Source organism: Octodon degus, unplaced genomic scaffold, assembly GCF_000260255.1.
Source record: "Octodon degus isolate 3935 unplaced genomic scaffold, OctDeg1.0 scaffold00265, whole genome shotgun sequence".
Taxonomy (NCBI): Eukaryota; Metazoa; Chordata; class Mammalia; order Rodentia; family Octodontidae; genus Octodon; species Octodon degus.
In genome coordinates, this window is record NW_004524841.1 from 2,617,261 (window position 1) to 2,634,890 (window position 17,630).

At 41.4% G+C, this 17,630-nt stretch overlaps 1 protein-coding gene, 1 non-coding gene and 1 pseudogene across 2 annotated transcripts in view; all 3 read left to right on the forward strand.

Moving 5' to 3' along the window:
* The window catches only part of LOC101589783 (protein transport protein Sec23A), a 66,680-nt gene extending 56,951 nt beyond the window's left edge, over positions 1 to 9,729 (forward strand). Inside the window, exons 15-19 of the mRNA XM_012512718.2 lie at positions 1,171 to 1,249; positions 1,393 to 1,565; positions 1,621 to 2,169; positions 3,432 to 3,497; positions 9,561 to 9,729. Coding sequence (XP_012368172.1) covers positions 1,171 to 1,249; positions 1,393 to 1,565; positions 1,621 to 2,169; positions 3,432 to 3,497; positions 9,561 to 9,650 — 957 coding nt within the window. The 3' untranslated portion in view covers positions 9,651 to 9,729. The remainder of the gene's footprint in view (positions 1 to 1,170; positions 1,250 to 1,392; positions 1,566 to 1,620; positions 2,170 to 3,431; positions 3,498 to 9,560) is intronic.
* LOC111814079 lies at positions 986 to 2,211 on the forward strand (annotated as a pseudogene).
* Positions 9,730 to 17,222: 7,493 nt separating the features above from the next.
* On the forward strand, positions 17,223 to 17,355 carry LOC111814082. The gene has a single exon (XR_002819155.1). It is a non-coding gene; the product is annotated as a small nucleolar RNA SNORA70 (small nucleolar RNA).
* Positions 17,356 to 17,630: the final 275 nt, after the last annotated feature.

Consider the following 17,630-nt stretch of genomic DNA (forward strand, 5'->3'; position numbering starts at 1 on the left):
GTAAGGCAGAAGGAGAGGGGAGTGGAAGACAGGCATGCAGGGGATCTGTGCCTGCCTTACAGTGGCGTTGGGGGCCAACGGGTACACTTTGCCTGCAGCTGCCTCTCCTGCCTTCAGGTCCAGCTCGGCCCTGGAGAATGGGGAGGTGGCCTAGTGCACACCAGTCTTGCCACGTGAGGGGAGGGGACAGTCGGGAAGGTGTTCTCTGTGTCCCCTTCCAGCTCTTACTGTTAAAGTCTGTCACTGCCAGGTTGGTGCTAAAGCACTTTTTATGTTTCCCTCATTCTTTCCTAATTTTTTAGAAAATAAATTGAAATATTAAGGGAAAGCACCGTGGTATTGCAAAAGCTTTGTGGGCTTTTTGGACTCTGAGAGATATGCACACGCGCCTGTCCCTTTTGAGGCCCTCAGAAGGTGGGATGGGTGCTTTAGTGTGCATTCACAGGCACTGCCTGCTTTCCCTGTATAGTGCTGTCAGTCAGCATAAATTAATTATAAGCTGTTGTAAGTTTGTTTCGCTTGCTTCTTCTTAAATGCAGTTCCGTAGTTTGTTTACTGCTGTATTCCTAGTGTTTAGTGCAGAGCATTTACTCAAAAATGACAATTTTCTTTAGGGTTTTACTGTATTTGAAGCATGTATTGAGATTTGCAGGGTGCTGTACTTATTTTCTTTCCCCTAATCCTCATAAGAATTCTGTTGTTATCTCCAGCTTTTAGGTGATAAAATGAGACTTAGGCAACTTGCGGCCACATGAACTCAGCCAGTGAAGGCGCTGGGATTTGAAATCTGGTCTTCTGACCTCAGGGCCCAAGCTTTCAATATTAAGTGTACTCTTTACCTAGAGAGTAGAAAAATTTTTACATTTTGTATGATACTAATCTTTAAATATTAAGACTGCCTATGTTATTGTGGTGTGAATTAAAAATGTGCATGCGGGAGAAGATGGTGACCATGTGGGATGAAGCTGAGTGAGGTGGAATCGGGGAGGAGGTACTCAAGATGTCCACAGAGGAGATCATCCAGCACACATGGCTGCTGGACGGCAAGATAAAGATAATGAGAAATGAAGTGTTGCGAGTCACCCATGAGCTTCAAGCCATGAAAGACAAGATCAAAGAGAACAGTGAGAAAATCAAAGTGAGCAGGACGTTGCTGTATCTCATCTTCAGTTCACTGAGCTGCTGCACGTTGACCCTGATGACCAGGAGGAAGAGGGTGCCAATACTGACCTGGACTTCCAGAGGAAGGGCAAGTGTGTGGTGATTAGAACCTCCTGCGTTGGATGTACTTCCTGCCTGTGATTGGGTTGGTGGATGCTGAACAGCTGAAGCCGGGAGACTTGGTGGGTGTGAACAAAGATTCCTAGCTGATCCTGGAGGCTCTGCCTACAGAATATGGCTCATGCATGAAGGCCGTGGAGGTGGATGAGAGGCCTACAGAGCAGTATAGTGACACTGGTGGCCTGGACAAGCAGATTGAGGAGCTGGTGGAGGCCATTGTCTTGCCAGTGAACCACAAGGAGAAGTTTGAGAATGGGGATCCACCCTCCAAACGGGGTGCTGATGTATGGGCTGCTGGGGACTGGGAAGATGCTTCTGGCCCAGGCCTGTGTGGCGTAGACCAAGGCCACCTTCCTGAAGTTGGCTGGGCCCCAGCTTGTACAGATGTTCATCAGGGACGGGGCCAAATTGGTCCAGGATGACTTCGTGCTGGCCAAGGAGAAAGCGCTGTCCATCATCTTCATTGACAAGCTGGATATCATTGGCACCAAGTGCTTTGACAGCGAGAAGGCCTGGGACTGGGAAGTGCAGAGGACCAAGCTGGAGCTCCTAAACCAGCTGGACGGCTTCCAGCCCAACACCCAAGTCAAGGAGATCACCGCCACCAACAGGGTAGATATCCTGGACCCTGCCTTGCTCCTCTCAGGCTGCCTAGACCAAAAGATCAAGTTTCTGATGTCCAGTGAGGAGGCCTGGGCCCGAATTATGCAGATCAACTCTCGGAAGATGAATGTCAGCCCGGACACGAGCTACGAGGAGCTGGCCTGCTGCACTGATGACTTCAATGGGGCCCAGTACAAGACTATATGTGTGGAGGTGGGCATGATCGCCCTGCTCAGGGGTGCCACAGAGCTGACCCGCGAGGACTACATGGAGGGCCTCCTGGAGGTGCAGGCCAAGAAGAAAGCCAACCTGCAGCACTATGCCTAGGCTGCTGCCAACTGCCTCGCAATAAATGGCCCTGTCTGAAAAGAAAACAAACAAACAAAAAAAAAAACAAAACAAAAAACCAGAAGTACAACTAATCATTTTGTTGATGCTCACCATATGTATTGCTATCTTCCTCATTTATTATTTTGGTGATAAGTCATGGTAGCTGGATGGCTAAGTTATCTCATGGGATCACCTGTGCTTTAAAAAGTTTGAGAGTCATTGTTTAAAAGAATATGTGAATTTTTGAGGTTTTTAAAAAGTTCTCATTTTATGGAACTTTGAATTTATGATATTTCAGGCTATGTTGGAATAATTCTTTTTTTTTTGAATTCTAACTTCACACTAACTGTCATAGTTACCATATACAATTTTTAGGAGTGGTACTGGGGACTTCATATTGAGCTGCATTTCCCTCTTCCCCACCACACCCCTTTGAATTTTTTTTTTTTTTTTTTTGTATTTTAGAACAAGGTCTACAGGGTCTCACTGCGTAGATGGACTTGTAGTGATCCTCCTGATTACAGCCTCCCAAGTGCTGGGATTACAAGCATGCACCATCATGCCTGGTCTCAATCTTGTCTCAGTGCGCCCCAGGGACTGGGCTGGCATGGCAGGCCCAGGGATTGAACTCCTGGCCCCTGCATCTGCCTAAGCAGGTGCTTTCATCTGCTGAGCTATTTGGCCAGCCCTGAAAAAAATTTTGAGGTGGGGTCTTATCAAGTTGCTAAGCTGCCCAGGCTGGTTTGAACTTGTGATTCCCCTGCCTCAGGTTTCCAGAGTGCTGGCATTACAAGTATGTGCCACCATGCCTGGCCACACACACAGTTTTCATGTGCTGAGTTTTGTATTGAAAACGCACTATTTTTATTTTGTAGGTTATAGACGTGATTTGGAGAGAAGATTTATTTTGTTTTTCTCTCTTTTATTTTTTGAGGCTGGGTCTCACTATGTAGCCCAGGCTGGCCTTGAATTTACACCAGTCCTCCTGCCTTAGCCTCCTGAGTACTGGGATACAGGTGTGCTCCATGATGCTCTGTCGGTGCATTTATTATTTATCACGTAGTGGCCTCCACATTTCAAAACAATCTTCTTAAATATTATATTTTAACAGAATTAATTTTACCAACACATTAAATTGATTTCAGGAAGTATGTGTTACTCAGTTTATTTACTAAACCTATTTCTAATGGATAATTCTATTTCTTTTTTGCTTTTAGGCCCGTTTTCTGCTTTCCAAAGTCAACCCTTCACAGACTCATAATAATATGTATGCCTGGGGACAGGTAAGTGTAAAAGCCTTCAGAAATTATTTCTTTGTGTTTTCATAGTTTATTTTTGTGAGGCTGTGTTTTTTCCTGTGTATACAGTGATTTCTGTTGGAAAAGTAATGAAAAATAAGAGTAGAAAATAGAATTAGTATTGGGTGACACCATAGAAAATAAGAAAGTGATCCTATCAAATAGAACTTCCCATCTAAAGTTTAACACCTTACCCTTGAGACAAAAAGCAATAAAGTATGTAAGACGGGAAGTGATGATTCAAGCTTAATGTGAGGCTGTGCACTAGAAAAGACTAATAAGCCAGGACAGGCCAGGGGCTGTCGCTGAGCGCAGCGGCCGGAAACCTGCAAGCCGTTATTGACAGCTTTAATTGGGTAGAAATCGCAGCTCTCGCTGTAACACCTGGGCACTTATCAGATGTCTGCTCTGCGCTGGACGCTGCGTTGGTGCTTTAGGGTGTGCGATCATCACCCTTGCCTTTAGGAGCTTGTCATCTGGTGTTAGCGATAAGATGTGTGTATGTGTGTGTAGGTAAAGTGCAATGTGCAAGAAGATGGTACTGTCCCTAAAGTGTAAAATAACGGGCTAGAAAAAGAAAAAGAAGAGGTCACATTGAGGGTGTGTGGTCGTAGGAGAGCTCAGGAAAAAGGCATGTTTGGTGTGGAGATTGATTATTATTTCATTAAGAAGTTGCACAAGAGAGGGACTTCTAGATAGCAGCCAGTTTGGGCCAGGTAATGGTGGATATGCACCAGTGAACAGCAGGGTGTGAAGCTGAAGTATGTTACGTGTCTACATGGGAGAGCTCTCAAACGCTGGGTTGAGGACCGAAGGTTGTCTCTATTTGGTAATGGAGAATGATTGAAGGTTTTTCGATAGTGGGTCCAGTCACAATCTTAGATTTTTTTCTTGCATTGTAGTTCAGGCTGGGGTTGGACTTGCTGCCTTCTGCCTCCTGAGCCTCTCAGAGTGCTGGGAGAACTGGTGCACCACCACACGCAGTGGTGTATTTAAATTTTAAGATTAATTGGGAGACCTCTGTAGATTATAGCTGTGTTTATTGAAGATGGAGATAAGGGCGGATGAATGCAAGATGGTGAAAAGCAATTTTGGAATATTTCAAAAGCAAATTCCATAGAACTTGACTGGGAGTTATAGAAAGATTTGTTAGTCCAGGATGTGAAAGCTGTGCACAAATCTGACTGAGCCCTTCATTAGAGAGGGAGAATGGGTTATAAGGAATTAGGGATAGTAAAGAAATACACTTTGCAAATGATTCCTTTTAAACTTAGTGTAAGGATATAATAGTATGATAAAAAGGATAATTGTCTTTGGAATAAGAGCACAGAATTATCTGTAGAGCAACTATAAGGAACAAACAGGAAGGAAAAAAAAAATGTCTAAGTTCCTGAGGAGGAGACAGTGTGATTGTAAGACTGCATGGAGTCTGCATGCTGGAAAGGAGGCAGAACATTGCTCTGGCAGCAGCGGAAGGTGAGAAGGATGGCAGAGAAAGGCTTTTGGGCTAGCAAGATACTCATAATTGCATGCTTTGGAGGCTTTTAAATAGAACTTAAGTTCAATTCCTTGATTTTTTTTTTTTTTCAGTAAATAGGTTATTTGTGAGCATTAGAAAGGGTGGGGTTAAGGACTAGAAAATGGAAAAGCTTAAAAACAGCTGTCATGAATATAAGAAATCAGGAGGCGATTAAAAAGATGGCTTTTACACTAATGCTAAGAGCCCCCTTTGAGATAGGGTTGACCGTAGTAGGGGGTGCCCTGGAACTCACTGTACAGCCCCACGCTGGCCTTAAGCTTGCAGCAGTCTTCCTGCTTCAGCCTCCTGAGAGCTGTGATTACAGGTGTGTGCCACCATGCCTGGGTTGGGGTCCATTTTATTTATTAGTAATTTTTAAAGCATGCTTCCGGGGCTGGGGAGATGGCTCAGTAGAACAAGCGCCTCCCTGGCAAGTGCAAGGGCCTGAGTTCAATTCCCGGTTCTGCCAAACAAAAAAAAAAAAATAAGCATGCTTCCATAATGTACTTTAACTGTGCTTTATAGTTCAGGCATTTGATCAAAGATAAAAAAGTTTGATGCTAACTTAGAGTGAGTATGATAAAAAGGGCATGTTAGAAAACAGAGTAATTTTAGATGAGTGTTTTCTATCAGTATGGGTCCAGGCTAGGTAGCAGAGAGGAGTAATAACAGGGATTAAAGTTTCTTCTCTTTGAATATAGGATCACTTCAAGCTTTTGGCCTGATTCTTTATATATGATGTTTTTCTGGGTGAGTGCACCCACTCATGTGACTTCAGTGTTCATCTGAAGGCGGACCTGCCCATCTCTGGCAATTGAGCTGTGGTTTTAGTTCTGGATCACACAGCTTAGGGGGATTTTATAGTAGAGTGAGAAAGACAGAGACACACACACACACACACACACACACACACACACACACACAGAGGAGAGAGCCAGAGACAGAGAGATAGACAGGAAGAGAAAGGCAAAGAAAACACAAAAATACCCGAGACATAAAGGAAAAGATAGTCACCGAAATGGGGAACCGGAAGTTAACAGAGACTTAGGAAACGTGGGAAAGTTCTCGGCAAGGTCACAGTTCGGCTGCTCCGCCTCTGATGAGCACTGCTTGAGCAACTCAGCTAGAACTGAGAGCCTAGTTGCCCAGCCCAGGTAAAGCAGATCTCTCTTGTTTGGCTTTCCACTGAACAACACCCTGCTTTCTTTATCTGCCTGCTGTGCATCCCTTGAATTCGCTGTAGACATTTCACAGAATACCTCAGTCTTACCTCTCTTTTTACCCTGTCTCGTTCTTCCTAAATTGTTGGTGTTTTCCCATTATTACTTTGTGTGCTGGGGTTGAACTCAGGGCCTTTGTGGGTTCCTTTGCCCCGAGCTCCGCCCTCTGCCTCAGTGAGCTCCTACTTCTAAGGTTCAAAGCCACACTGTCTTTCCCTCTGCCTCTGGCTACTCATAAATGTAACCTCCCCCCCCCCCACGTCAAAGTTGGGTCCTTATTAGTTTCACATGGGCTGAAGAGCCCTGTTCTCTGGTCTGCAGCTTCAGCTCTTCTCTCTGTTATGCTTAGTCTTTTTTTTTTTTTCTTTTCAAAGTTTTATTGATAAACATATAGCAATGAGACAGTTTCAACAAATAATACACTGCATATATTCTTCTTAGTGGTTAATTGCTGTACAAGATGCTATGCTTAGTCTTATAAGTTAGTTTTGAAATCTTCAGTAACCCTGCCTTTCTGTTGCTCTGAGGGTCCTTTCTGATATGACCAGAGTTTTTCCAAGTGGTTAGCCACCACTTAGATCCTTCAGCCAAATTGATCTTCTTACTGCAGTTTGAACACACTGAGCATGTCATCTCTGTGGCTGGACTTATGCATTAAAATGTAATTTAATTCATGGAATGAATACTTCATGGAGATGATGATGTCTTTGTAAGTGATAACATGGAAGGGCAGTCGGAAGGCTTGTGAGAGAAAGAGCTCATCTGTGGGTGAATGTGGAGAAGCACCCTTGGGGGCAGGTAGCTCAGACTGCGAGGTATTCCTCTCTGCCTTGACCACTTTGTTGCCAGAGCTTAGTATGTGCTGGATGTGGACAGTGATGCTCAGTGCCCATTACCTAGTCTCCCCCTAAAGAGATCTAACATAGGAAACATAATTTATTTTCAACTTTGGAGTTTAGTTGTTGCCTGGAAGTAGGGTGTTAGAGGCAGAAACAAGGGCCCTAAGACCTTTCTTGATTCATGCTTTTTATAAAAGAAATTATGTTTCATAATCATAATAGCTGATAAGTTGAATATGTACTGTATTTTAGCCATGGTGCTGAGATTTTTAAAAACTCCTCTGAAGTGTAATTATTCACCCCATTTTTCAGAAAAGAAAATTAAGGTTTATCACATGGTTCAATTGTAGCAGGGTCCTGATTTTAACCCACGCCTCTCTGACTCCACATTGTGAACTTTTAATCATTTATCTGATAGTGGACTGTAATGTAGTAGCTAAGAGAATTAACTCAGTAGCCAAGGGTTTATTTACTAAAAATTAGTGGAATCCAATTTCTAGTTACTTTGTCAGAAACCCACAACCCTTATGTGTTACCTGGGAATGGCCTGAAGAGGGCATCACTGTAACACTGCTTCTAGAGTTAAGTGCTAATGCCTAATCGGGATATATTTTGAAGCAAAAAAGGTCTATTTGAAAAGTTGAGGTCAACTACTTGCAGTAAGATTGATTTGGGCAGTAGTATTTGTAACTTCAAGTACAATCTCTAGGATGTAAATTAGACAAATAATATCTATTTTGCCTTGACCAGAATAAATAGGTCTTAGTTGGGTGAATCAAGGTGGAAAAACATAAAAAATCAAAAAAAGAAAAAAAATCAGGTATAGTCACAGGAAGAAAAACAGTAAGAGTCACCAGTTTATTATTGTCAGTTTTAAGACCCATCCTTGTCTGTGGTAACTGTGAATATAAAATCAAGAGAAATACTTCAGTGTTACAAAGTATTTGGTTTTTCAAAACAAGTCATAATGAAGGGCTACTATGTGCCTGTGTGTGTGCCGGTATTGTCCCGCCTGCTGTGTTCTACCTGACCGCCCGCATCATGACAGCACTGTGAGATAGGGCCCGTGGCCCTTGTTTTACGGCATGAGAGCGAGGCACAGGCTCAGTAACTTCCTCAGAGCCAGGAGAGTAGTCAGTGGCAGAGCCACAGCTGGAGCCAGCTGCCGGGCCCTGACTCCGTATCCTTAGCCCAAACACCTCTGTTCCCATTGTTACCAGGCTCCCCGGGTTATCATGAAGTAGCGTCTCACACAATTTTCTTTTTGTTTTGATACTGGGAGTTGCACTCCTGACCTTGCACTCCTGAGCTATGTCACCGGCCCATACAGTTTTCTCTTGTATATGGTGGTGCTGGACTGGATCCACGGGAGCTGTACATTCGCCTCCTCACACTTGCCACGAACTTGCTGACAGTGTCTAAAAAGCACTTAATTTCCATTTTAAAACTATTTCTGTTTATTAATAAATGGAATTTGAGTATCAAAAGAAAAATTTTGAAATGTGGATACAAAATCTAGGAATACTTTCTCTTGCTCTATGAAAATTTCAGCTAGGCATGGTGGCACACGCCTATAACCCCAGCACTAAGGTGTCTGAAGCAGGAGGTGCATGCAAATTTGAGGGCAGCCAGGGACACAGAGTGAGTCTAAGGTCAGCCTGAACTGCATACATAGTGAGACCCTGTCTAAGAAAAATTATTAGGTATGGATTTGGTAACAAGGTCATTCTGACAATATAGTTTGTTAAAATTAGATATTAGAAATTTCGAGGGGCTTGTAGGTTAGCTTAGTTGTTTAAGTGCCTGCTTGGGCAAACCCTGTCAGGCCCAGCAGACCGTGATTTGATCCCCAGCTCCACATGCCTGACCAGACGCACCCTTAATGCAGCCTGAGCCAGCCCTCCCTCCCCCTAAAAAAATCCTTGGGGCTGGGGCTATAGCTCAGTGGCATAATTGCCTGCCTGGCAAGCACAAGGTCTTAAGTTCAATCCCCAGTACCACAAAAATGAAATAAAATAATTTCTTTTAACTTTTGCTAGTTACTTGAAACCCAGAGAGAGAAATTAAAATAACTTGATAACTTGATAAGCATAGTACATGATATTGTGAATCGTGTCCTTTCAGTGGCATTTGTTAAAATGGTGGGGAGAAGGGTCTGGAGGTCAGGCTGTCTTGAACCCAGACCTCTGATCACGTCACAGATCTCTGGGAATGAGCCCCTCGTGAGACCCCGTGTCTCCTAGCACAAACTCAGGGGTGATGGGAGCAGCCTGTATGGAGCAAAGACACAGTTGTGTCCCTCAGGGAAGTCAAGGTGAGGCAGAACTTCCTCTCAGGAAGCAGGAACCTAGGTGTTACTTCTGCTTAAAGTAATTTACTTGTCTGTTGTAAACATATGCTCATACACTGCTTATGCATTCAAGGTGTCACCCTGTTTTGTAATCATAGAAAATGCCCTTTTTTCCTCTAGGAGTCTGGAGCACCTATTCTCACAGATGATGTTAGTTTGCAAGTATTTATGGATCACCTGAAGAAACTTGCTGTGTCAAGTGCTGCTTGATATGCTCGGCGTGTTTGGACACCTCAGGAGATGAAATAACATCGCAGTTACATTTGTTCTTTTTTCACATTTTTCATTTCTTTCTTTTTTTCTTTTCTGAGACAGGGTTTCACTATGTAGCTCAGGCTGGCCTTAAACTTGCTGGGTAGTCCATGCTGGTCTCAAACTCATGATCTTCCTGCCTCAGCCTCCTAAGTGCTGGGATTATAGGTGTGCACCATTGTACCCAGTTCCCTTTTCCATGTTTCTATGGAAACCAGTAGATATCACTTTAGACTTTTCTTGGAATCAGTATGGTTTGAGATGACATTTCCAAAAAAATGTTCACGTTTGTAGATTGAGTTGAAATATAATGAGAGCATTGAGAACAAACCTGTTTTACTTGCCACAGTATTAAAACTGGTTTTAGAAATTTGGAGTCTATATAAGTTATGTTTAAGAATAAAAACTGTCTGCCTTATACTGCAGATATAACTTATTTGTATATTGCAGACAAATCAAAAGTGGCACTGAATATCTCCTGACCTTTTAAAAACCTATTTAATTTTAGCCAGAAAGGAACAAATCAATAGTAATGATAAATGTGAACATTTTTGCTTATATGTTCAATATTTTTCTACAATTTTTCAACACTTACGTATACCCTTTTTCTGTACTTACTCTGTTAAGATGAATTTTTGTGATTTGCTTAGGGATTATCTGACTTTATAATGGTAATTTTCAAGAAGATAATATCATGTTTTTTGGTTGTTTGGAAAAATTGTTTGAAGATGAAAAAAATATTAGGTGGGTCAGAGCTAATAATCTTACAACTGACAGTAAATGTGAAATTCTACCAAGTCCGCAATGTATGTAACTAACACAACACTTCAAAAAAGTGATAGACAATATTTGGTAGACAATAAAGCGGTTTGTCAGAGTACAGAAAGAAGGCCTTTCTAGTAAAATGAATATTGTAACTGCTAAACCAAAATTGGTTTTCATTACAAGGTTTTGATGTCTCCCCTTTTTCCGAGTTAAATTTTACATTATATCCTTCAGTATTTTAACACTACATTGGGAACTTACACAATTACTTTTATTCCCCCTGCCTCCTTTTTATGAAATTTATTAAGTTGTGGTTCTTACTGAAACAGTATTATGTAGTGTTTGTTTAATTGTGTCATGTGGTGATACTATTTTATTTTGATTTATTCATTGGTGTCATTTTTACATTTAAGGTTTACTTATAGCAAATATGTTTACATTGCTAAAGCCAGATATGATTTGACTATGAAATTCGCATATCAAGTGCTGAACTAAGAGGTGGTGCTCTGGTACGTGCTTAGAGAGACAGTTTTGACAATTGTATTCCAATGAACACAATCACAGGATGCTGAAACAAACTTGTAATTGTTTATATTATATTCAGTTAGCTTAACTTTGCTCCATTTTTTTGAATTGAATTGTGCTAGACCAAAATATCAATAAAATGTGCTTTTCTCTGTTTTTCTGGTTATTTTTAAATTCTAGCAAAGCTTGAGAAGCCTAATGTAAAATTTAGAGCATTTAAACCTCTTTTTGATTGACAACATAATTGTCATATTTGTGTGATACAGTGTGATAATTTGATATATGATCACAATGTGTCATGATCAGATGGGGTAATTGGCATTTTTATCCCTTAAATCATGCATTATTTCTTTGTGTTAGCAGTCTGTGGACTCCTGTCTTCTGGCTCTTTATAAAATATATAACTGTTTTAACTATTGTCACCCTACAGTGCTATAGGACCCTGGAACTTATTCCCACTGTGTAGCTGTGATTTAATGCCTGTTATCTGGCTTCCTCTGTCCCTCCTTCCTAGTTTCTTTTTTGTTTTTTTGAGGCAGGGTCTTACTATGTAACTCATGCTGGTCTTGAACTCACTACATAGCCCAGGCTGACATAACTCCAAATGATCCTCCTGCCTCTGCCTCCACAGCTCTAGGGTTACGGGCATGCTCCACTACACCTGGCACTTCTTCTTAGTTTCTGGTGACCACACTTCTACTCTAATTCCCTGAAGTCAGCCTTTTAAGGTCTCGTATAAAGGTGGAATGTGTGGTATTTTTATCCTTTAGTTTATTTTACTTACAATAATGTCCTCCAGTTCCATGCGTGTTGCTACAAATGACAAGATTGTATTTTTTTATGGTATTGATATATATATATATATATATATATATATGCACATACATGCACAATAACAAAATTAAAGCATTTAAAATCTATTAATAGACCTTAAAAAGTTACTCATTTTGAAAATAACTGTTGGGCTAGAATTTATGTATCATACAATTAACTCATTTTTTAAATTGTATTTACTTAGAAGCATTCAGAATGTCAACAAAATTGTTGCAACTTTTTTTTTCTTGCAATTATAGAGTGGCATTCAGTTAACAGAACAACAATTATTTCATATAAGCTGCATCAGAAACAACTGAAGATGAAAAACTGTTTCCATATATAACTAATTTGTGCTGTGCACCAACAAGAACCTGTTGTAAATTTCCATGCCAATTTACAACCCCCATACTGTACCAGGCACGGTTAGTGGCTGCTGAAAATACCACCAGGACAGGGCTATGTAAAGACAGTCAGTAATGTGTTAACTATTCGAAAAAGATTGGATAGTTTAAAAACATTTTACACAGCCTTATATTTCAATTTTCCTCAGCGAAGTACAGAGTTGTCCAGTGCCCATCTGGCTCTTACTTGCCCTGGCGCTGTTCTCTGTGGAGCTCAATGTACTGCCAATTAACTCATTTAAAGCATATAATTCAGTAGCATTTAATATTTTCATAGAGGTCTGTAACCAGTTATTTGTTTGTATTTTGGGGAAGGGTCTACAAGGTATTCAGGGTCTCACACTAGATCGGACTCATAGTGATCCGCCTGTTTACAGCTTCCCAAGAGCTGGGATTACAGGTGTGTGCCACCACGCCCAGTCTCAATTGCTGTATGAGCACACCCTGGGGGTGTGGCCTGCATGGCAGGCCTGGGGATTGAATCCCTGGCCCCTGCATCTGCTTGCAGGTGCTTTAATCTGCTGAGCTATTTGGCCGGCTCTTATTTATTTAAACTGGGAATCAAACTCAGGACCTCATGCTTGCCAAGCAGGCGTTGTGCACTGAATTTTTTTTCTTTAAGGCAGGGTCTTGCTGTATAGCAAGTTTGGAAATGGCTTGTATAGCCTACACTTGAGTTTGATCATCTCAAACTCATGGTGATCTTCCTGCCTTAGCCCCCTAAGCACTGGGATTATGGATTACAAGTGTGCACCAGCTGGACCACTCTTATCAACTTCAAAATACCTGTTCCTTTTCTGTAAGCCAAGTTTATTTTGGAGTTGATGTTTTGGACTGAGGGAAGACCCAGAGATGAGACGCCTGCCCCATTGGCCCTGTAAGAATGCCTTGCTTCTGTGGAGTTGTAGGTATTTAACCTGGGCCTGGCCTTTGCTTCTAAATCGTCACAGCTGAAGGTGCTGAAGTGCCACTGTACACCCGCAGTTAAGGAGGAACAGATGTTCATTGTACCTTCCTGGGCCACCATTGCAGAGAAATTGTTCTGATCATTTTTGTGTGTACTTTAGTTATTAGTAAATTACTAGTCATTCAGTAGACTGTTAAAAATGCTTAACCTGTTGTCTCAGTCTGTTTGGGCTGCAGTAACAAAATGCTTTAGACCAGATAGTTTAGATATCCAACAGGTTTACTTGTTGCAATATTGGAGGCCAAGAAGTCAAGTGCAAGGTGCCACCAGAGTGGGTGTGGGGAGGGCTCCCTGCTTCACAGATGACCCTACTTGCTGTATCTTCATGCAGCAGAAGGAAGGAAGGAGGGGGCAAGGGGTGACCAGTTTTCTTTTGTAAGGCCTCTAATCTCATTGATGAGCACAGATCCCTCATCTCCTAATGAGCCTTCTAAAACATCCACTTTTTTTTTTTTTTTTTTTTTGAGCCACAGTCTCATTATATGTTGTCCAGGCCATGCTTGAGTTTGCAATTCCTCCTGCTTCAGCCTTCCAAATGTTGGGGTTATAAGTAGGAACAAAACCTCACTTCCTAATACCACATTGGAGATTAAATTTTAGCATATGATTTTTGAAGAGAGTGAAATATTCAGACTATAGAACGCATGAAAGAATTCAGGTATACAAAATTATCTTCCAAAGTAAGAGGTAAAGATACCATATTACAGTTTCACCTGTATGCCCAGGCTTTTAGCAGCATAATTCATAATACCCGAATACCAGAAGCAACCTACATGTCCATCAGCAGATGAATGGATAAAAATGTGATGTTTATACTCACTAGAGTATTACCTTGCTATATAAAGAGATAGACATGAGCCATGTGTAGGAAAATAGATGTATTGAGACTGTAGTGTGAAGTGCAACAAATCAGGCTCACCAACTCAAGTAGGGAGACAGCTCTTTCTCAAATGAGTGTAAAAGATAGAAGAAGGGAAAGTGGATGGCTAGTGCCAATCTGCACTATGTTCGTGTACTAATGCTATGCGAGGAATGTAAGCATTATTCCTACAAACATACTAATAAAAAATCACATTCAGAATTCATTCTTGAATCTACCACTTTTATTGGCCTTGTCTCTAAAAATGACCTTAGACTTTATGTTTATATGGTATTTTGATGTAATATAATAAAAATGTTCTTTATTGGCTGATTCCAAAGCTGAACTGACAGTTTTCTGTCTAGTTCTCTGCTTCATAAATTTCCTGCTCTTATTCCTCAAGCAGAGACTGCATCTAATGAATGCTTAGTGTCCAGTTGAGACCAGAAAGCAGAGAATCGGTGTCAGTCTTACTGTCCTCACTGACTCTAGTAACTTGATCTGCCTCTCTAATGGATTCCTAATCCATTCATTGCTCTGCACCTTGCTGCCATTCTCCATTCAGCATGTGTCACCCGGGTAGGTGAAGTCCCCCTCTGGCCAGTCTGCTTTACTTACCTCTCCCCAGTTCACTTTTCACACTGCAGTACAGAGCTGACTCTGACACACAGATCTAACCATGCCATTTCCCTTTGCTCTCGCAGGAAACTCTTAATGGTCACACTGTGTACCATTCCTCCAACAGCCTCTGGCTCTCCCTGAGACCAGTGGTCCAAAAGACACGGTTGAAGAAGTGGTCCTCCGAGTCTATTTAAGTATTAATGTTAGGTGTGTGGCATTTGAGATGTATGTAGTGGCAATGTAAATATGAGTGTATATGTATATATCCACACAGGTATATATACATAACAACTGTACCCATTAATAGGGTATGGGTTGAAAATCCAATCCATGTCTTCCAGGTGTAATATTCAGGATAATTAGCATTTCTCCTTATCACTTCTATGTATTTGAAGGCAGAGGAAGTGGAGGCTGGGAGAAGCTGTATGGACCAAAGCCATCTGGTTCTCTGATAATGTCACTAAAACAAAGCTGGGCAGCTTGTAACGCAGGTGTTTGTGGGTTAGAAAAATGCTTGCAATCAGGCATCGTAGACCCACCTTATCCACAGAACTGTGCCTTTCTGACCTGCAATAACCAGGACATTTCGTCAGGTAAAAGGGTGTTCGAGAGCCTGGTGGTCGGAGTCTCTTTCTTGTGAGCCATGTGCCTGCTGTGCTAGAGAAGCTTCCGTTTCTGATCTGTGTCAAGATCCTGCTCAGCTGCCCACAGAGGGAGAAACATCCGTACGACAACCTGACGTATACGTTTTACCTCTTCTGGGGACGGCACTGTGTTTTGACAAAACAGAGAAATCTATAAATCAGTGATTTTCCTAGGGATTAGAGCTTTTTTCTAAGAAGAACAAATCTGGAGATTACTTATGAATAAAGATTACTTAGGAGTAAAGATGTCACTTTGAAGTAATAAGTCTACTTCAATAGAGAAGGATTAAAAAATTAAAGATCATATTTCACTTTTGTGGCTTCAAGGCAATTTAAAAATAACTTAATCTGCTGAGGTTTAGGCATTAATCTTAATAAAATCCTTGTGAAATGCTGATGTGTTAAGTATTCTGTATGTTTGAAAACATTTGTGTGGAAGCAAAACAATTTTTTTTCAGTATCAGGAATCAAACTCGGGACCTTGCACTGGCCAGGCAGGTGCTGTGCCATTGAGCTAGATCCCTGGCCCGAGGAGTGAAATTTGACAGAGATGAGAGAATCAAAGAGTAGTGCTTCACAACCTTGAAATTAAATCTAGCAATGGTGATAAAATCATTCTGACCCAGTAGGTCTGAGGTTTTGCATTGATAGAAGTGCTGCTACTTCTGGACCACAATTTAAATGGCAATGCCAGCTAAGAGCAACGTTGCTGTGTTTGGGGAATATGCATAGAAGTTCAGCAGCCAGTGCATCTTGGAATCAAGACACTCAGGTTTGAAAATGTTAAGCATGGAATTGATAGCTGAAGTGATGGGACTAGATTGCTCTTTAATTATTTACTAGGTACTAATGAGGTAGGTGGGGAGCACAGTCAGACAACCTTTTTCCATTGAGCATGGATTATGCAATTATGTATGAGCTCATAATGTTTAACTCTGAAATTCTATTTTTAATGAGAACATTAAGCCTACTGATTTATCAAATACATCTTTTTCGGCAAGGGAATATTTCTATTAAAAAGACTATCAAGTTGCTGAAATATTAATGGTAGCACAATATCATGTAACTGAAAAGAATGTTTTCATTGAATTCTGGATTTTGAACCCAGAATTAGGGTCTGTATTTTAATAGAGATATTGAGAAAATAAAATCCCAAGTAATACATTATGAAATGGTGCAATTAATAATTGCTTTTAATTAAGAAACATTCCTAGTTTTATAGGACAGTGAAAAAGATTGCCAAGCCATATTACAAAATGATTCTAATTAGGTATTTCTATTAATCGGCTAGCTAATCATTATGGGGTAGACAGGTATGCCTCCACTTGGAGTTAGAAAGATAAATTTGATGGCCTCAGAGAAGACTTTGGACCATAGACTTATGCTTTATCGTTGCTGTGTAGCAGCTCTTCTCATTTTCTGATGTATTTACAGTGGGCTTTTTCAATTATATTTACCGAGCATCCCACACACTCCTGCTACAGCTCACGGTAAATGGCTCTAATGATTAGTTTTCACCTGGAGTTTAAAGTCCAGCGTGGTTTCAGGGAGCCAATTTTTTTTTTTTTTTAATTGCAGGTTCTCTTTCAAGAGTATGCAGCACGCCTCTGTGCTTACTCAGCCTATACGGTGACAGCTACATCTGCTTCTCCATCTGCAGCTTTCGGATCTGTCGGTATCATTAGCTGTCTGTAACACTTATGAACCTGCCTGTATTCTGCTGAAGGCGACAAACTGGAGTGAAAAATCTCTGTTTTCTACAAAACCTTCCCTGAAACAATAGTTTCAGGGACTGATGGGAGGATTTCTTATGATAAAATAGATTGAAGGTGAATCTATCTATCTATCTATCTATCTATCTATCTATCTATCTATCCATCTATCTATCTATCTCCTACTTTTAAGAGAAATACAATCACAAAATGTCTTTGACTACAGCCAGTCAAGCCGACTGGGTCTCCTCCTGGTGGTGCCCAGTATGCGCTGGCTGTGCACGGCAACCTCCTCGGTAGTGTACGCAGTCGGTTGCTTGTATGGGCTGCCCTAAGGGGTCTTGGAGGCACTTTTGGTGGATATTTGTGTATCTGATCTCCTGCCACCCCTGAACCAGGCTCCAGATGGGCATGTGGGGTGCCTTTGGGAAGCCCCAGGGCACAGTGGCAAGGGTCCACATTGGACAGGTCATGTCTATCCACACCAAGCTGCAGAACAAGGAACATGTGATCGAGGCCCTGTGTAGGCTCACATTTAAGTTCCCTGGCAGCCATAAGATCCACATCTCCGGAAAGCACGGCTTTACCAAGCTCAATGCAGATGAATTTGAAGACATGGTGACTGAGG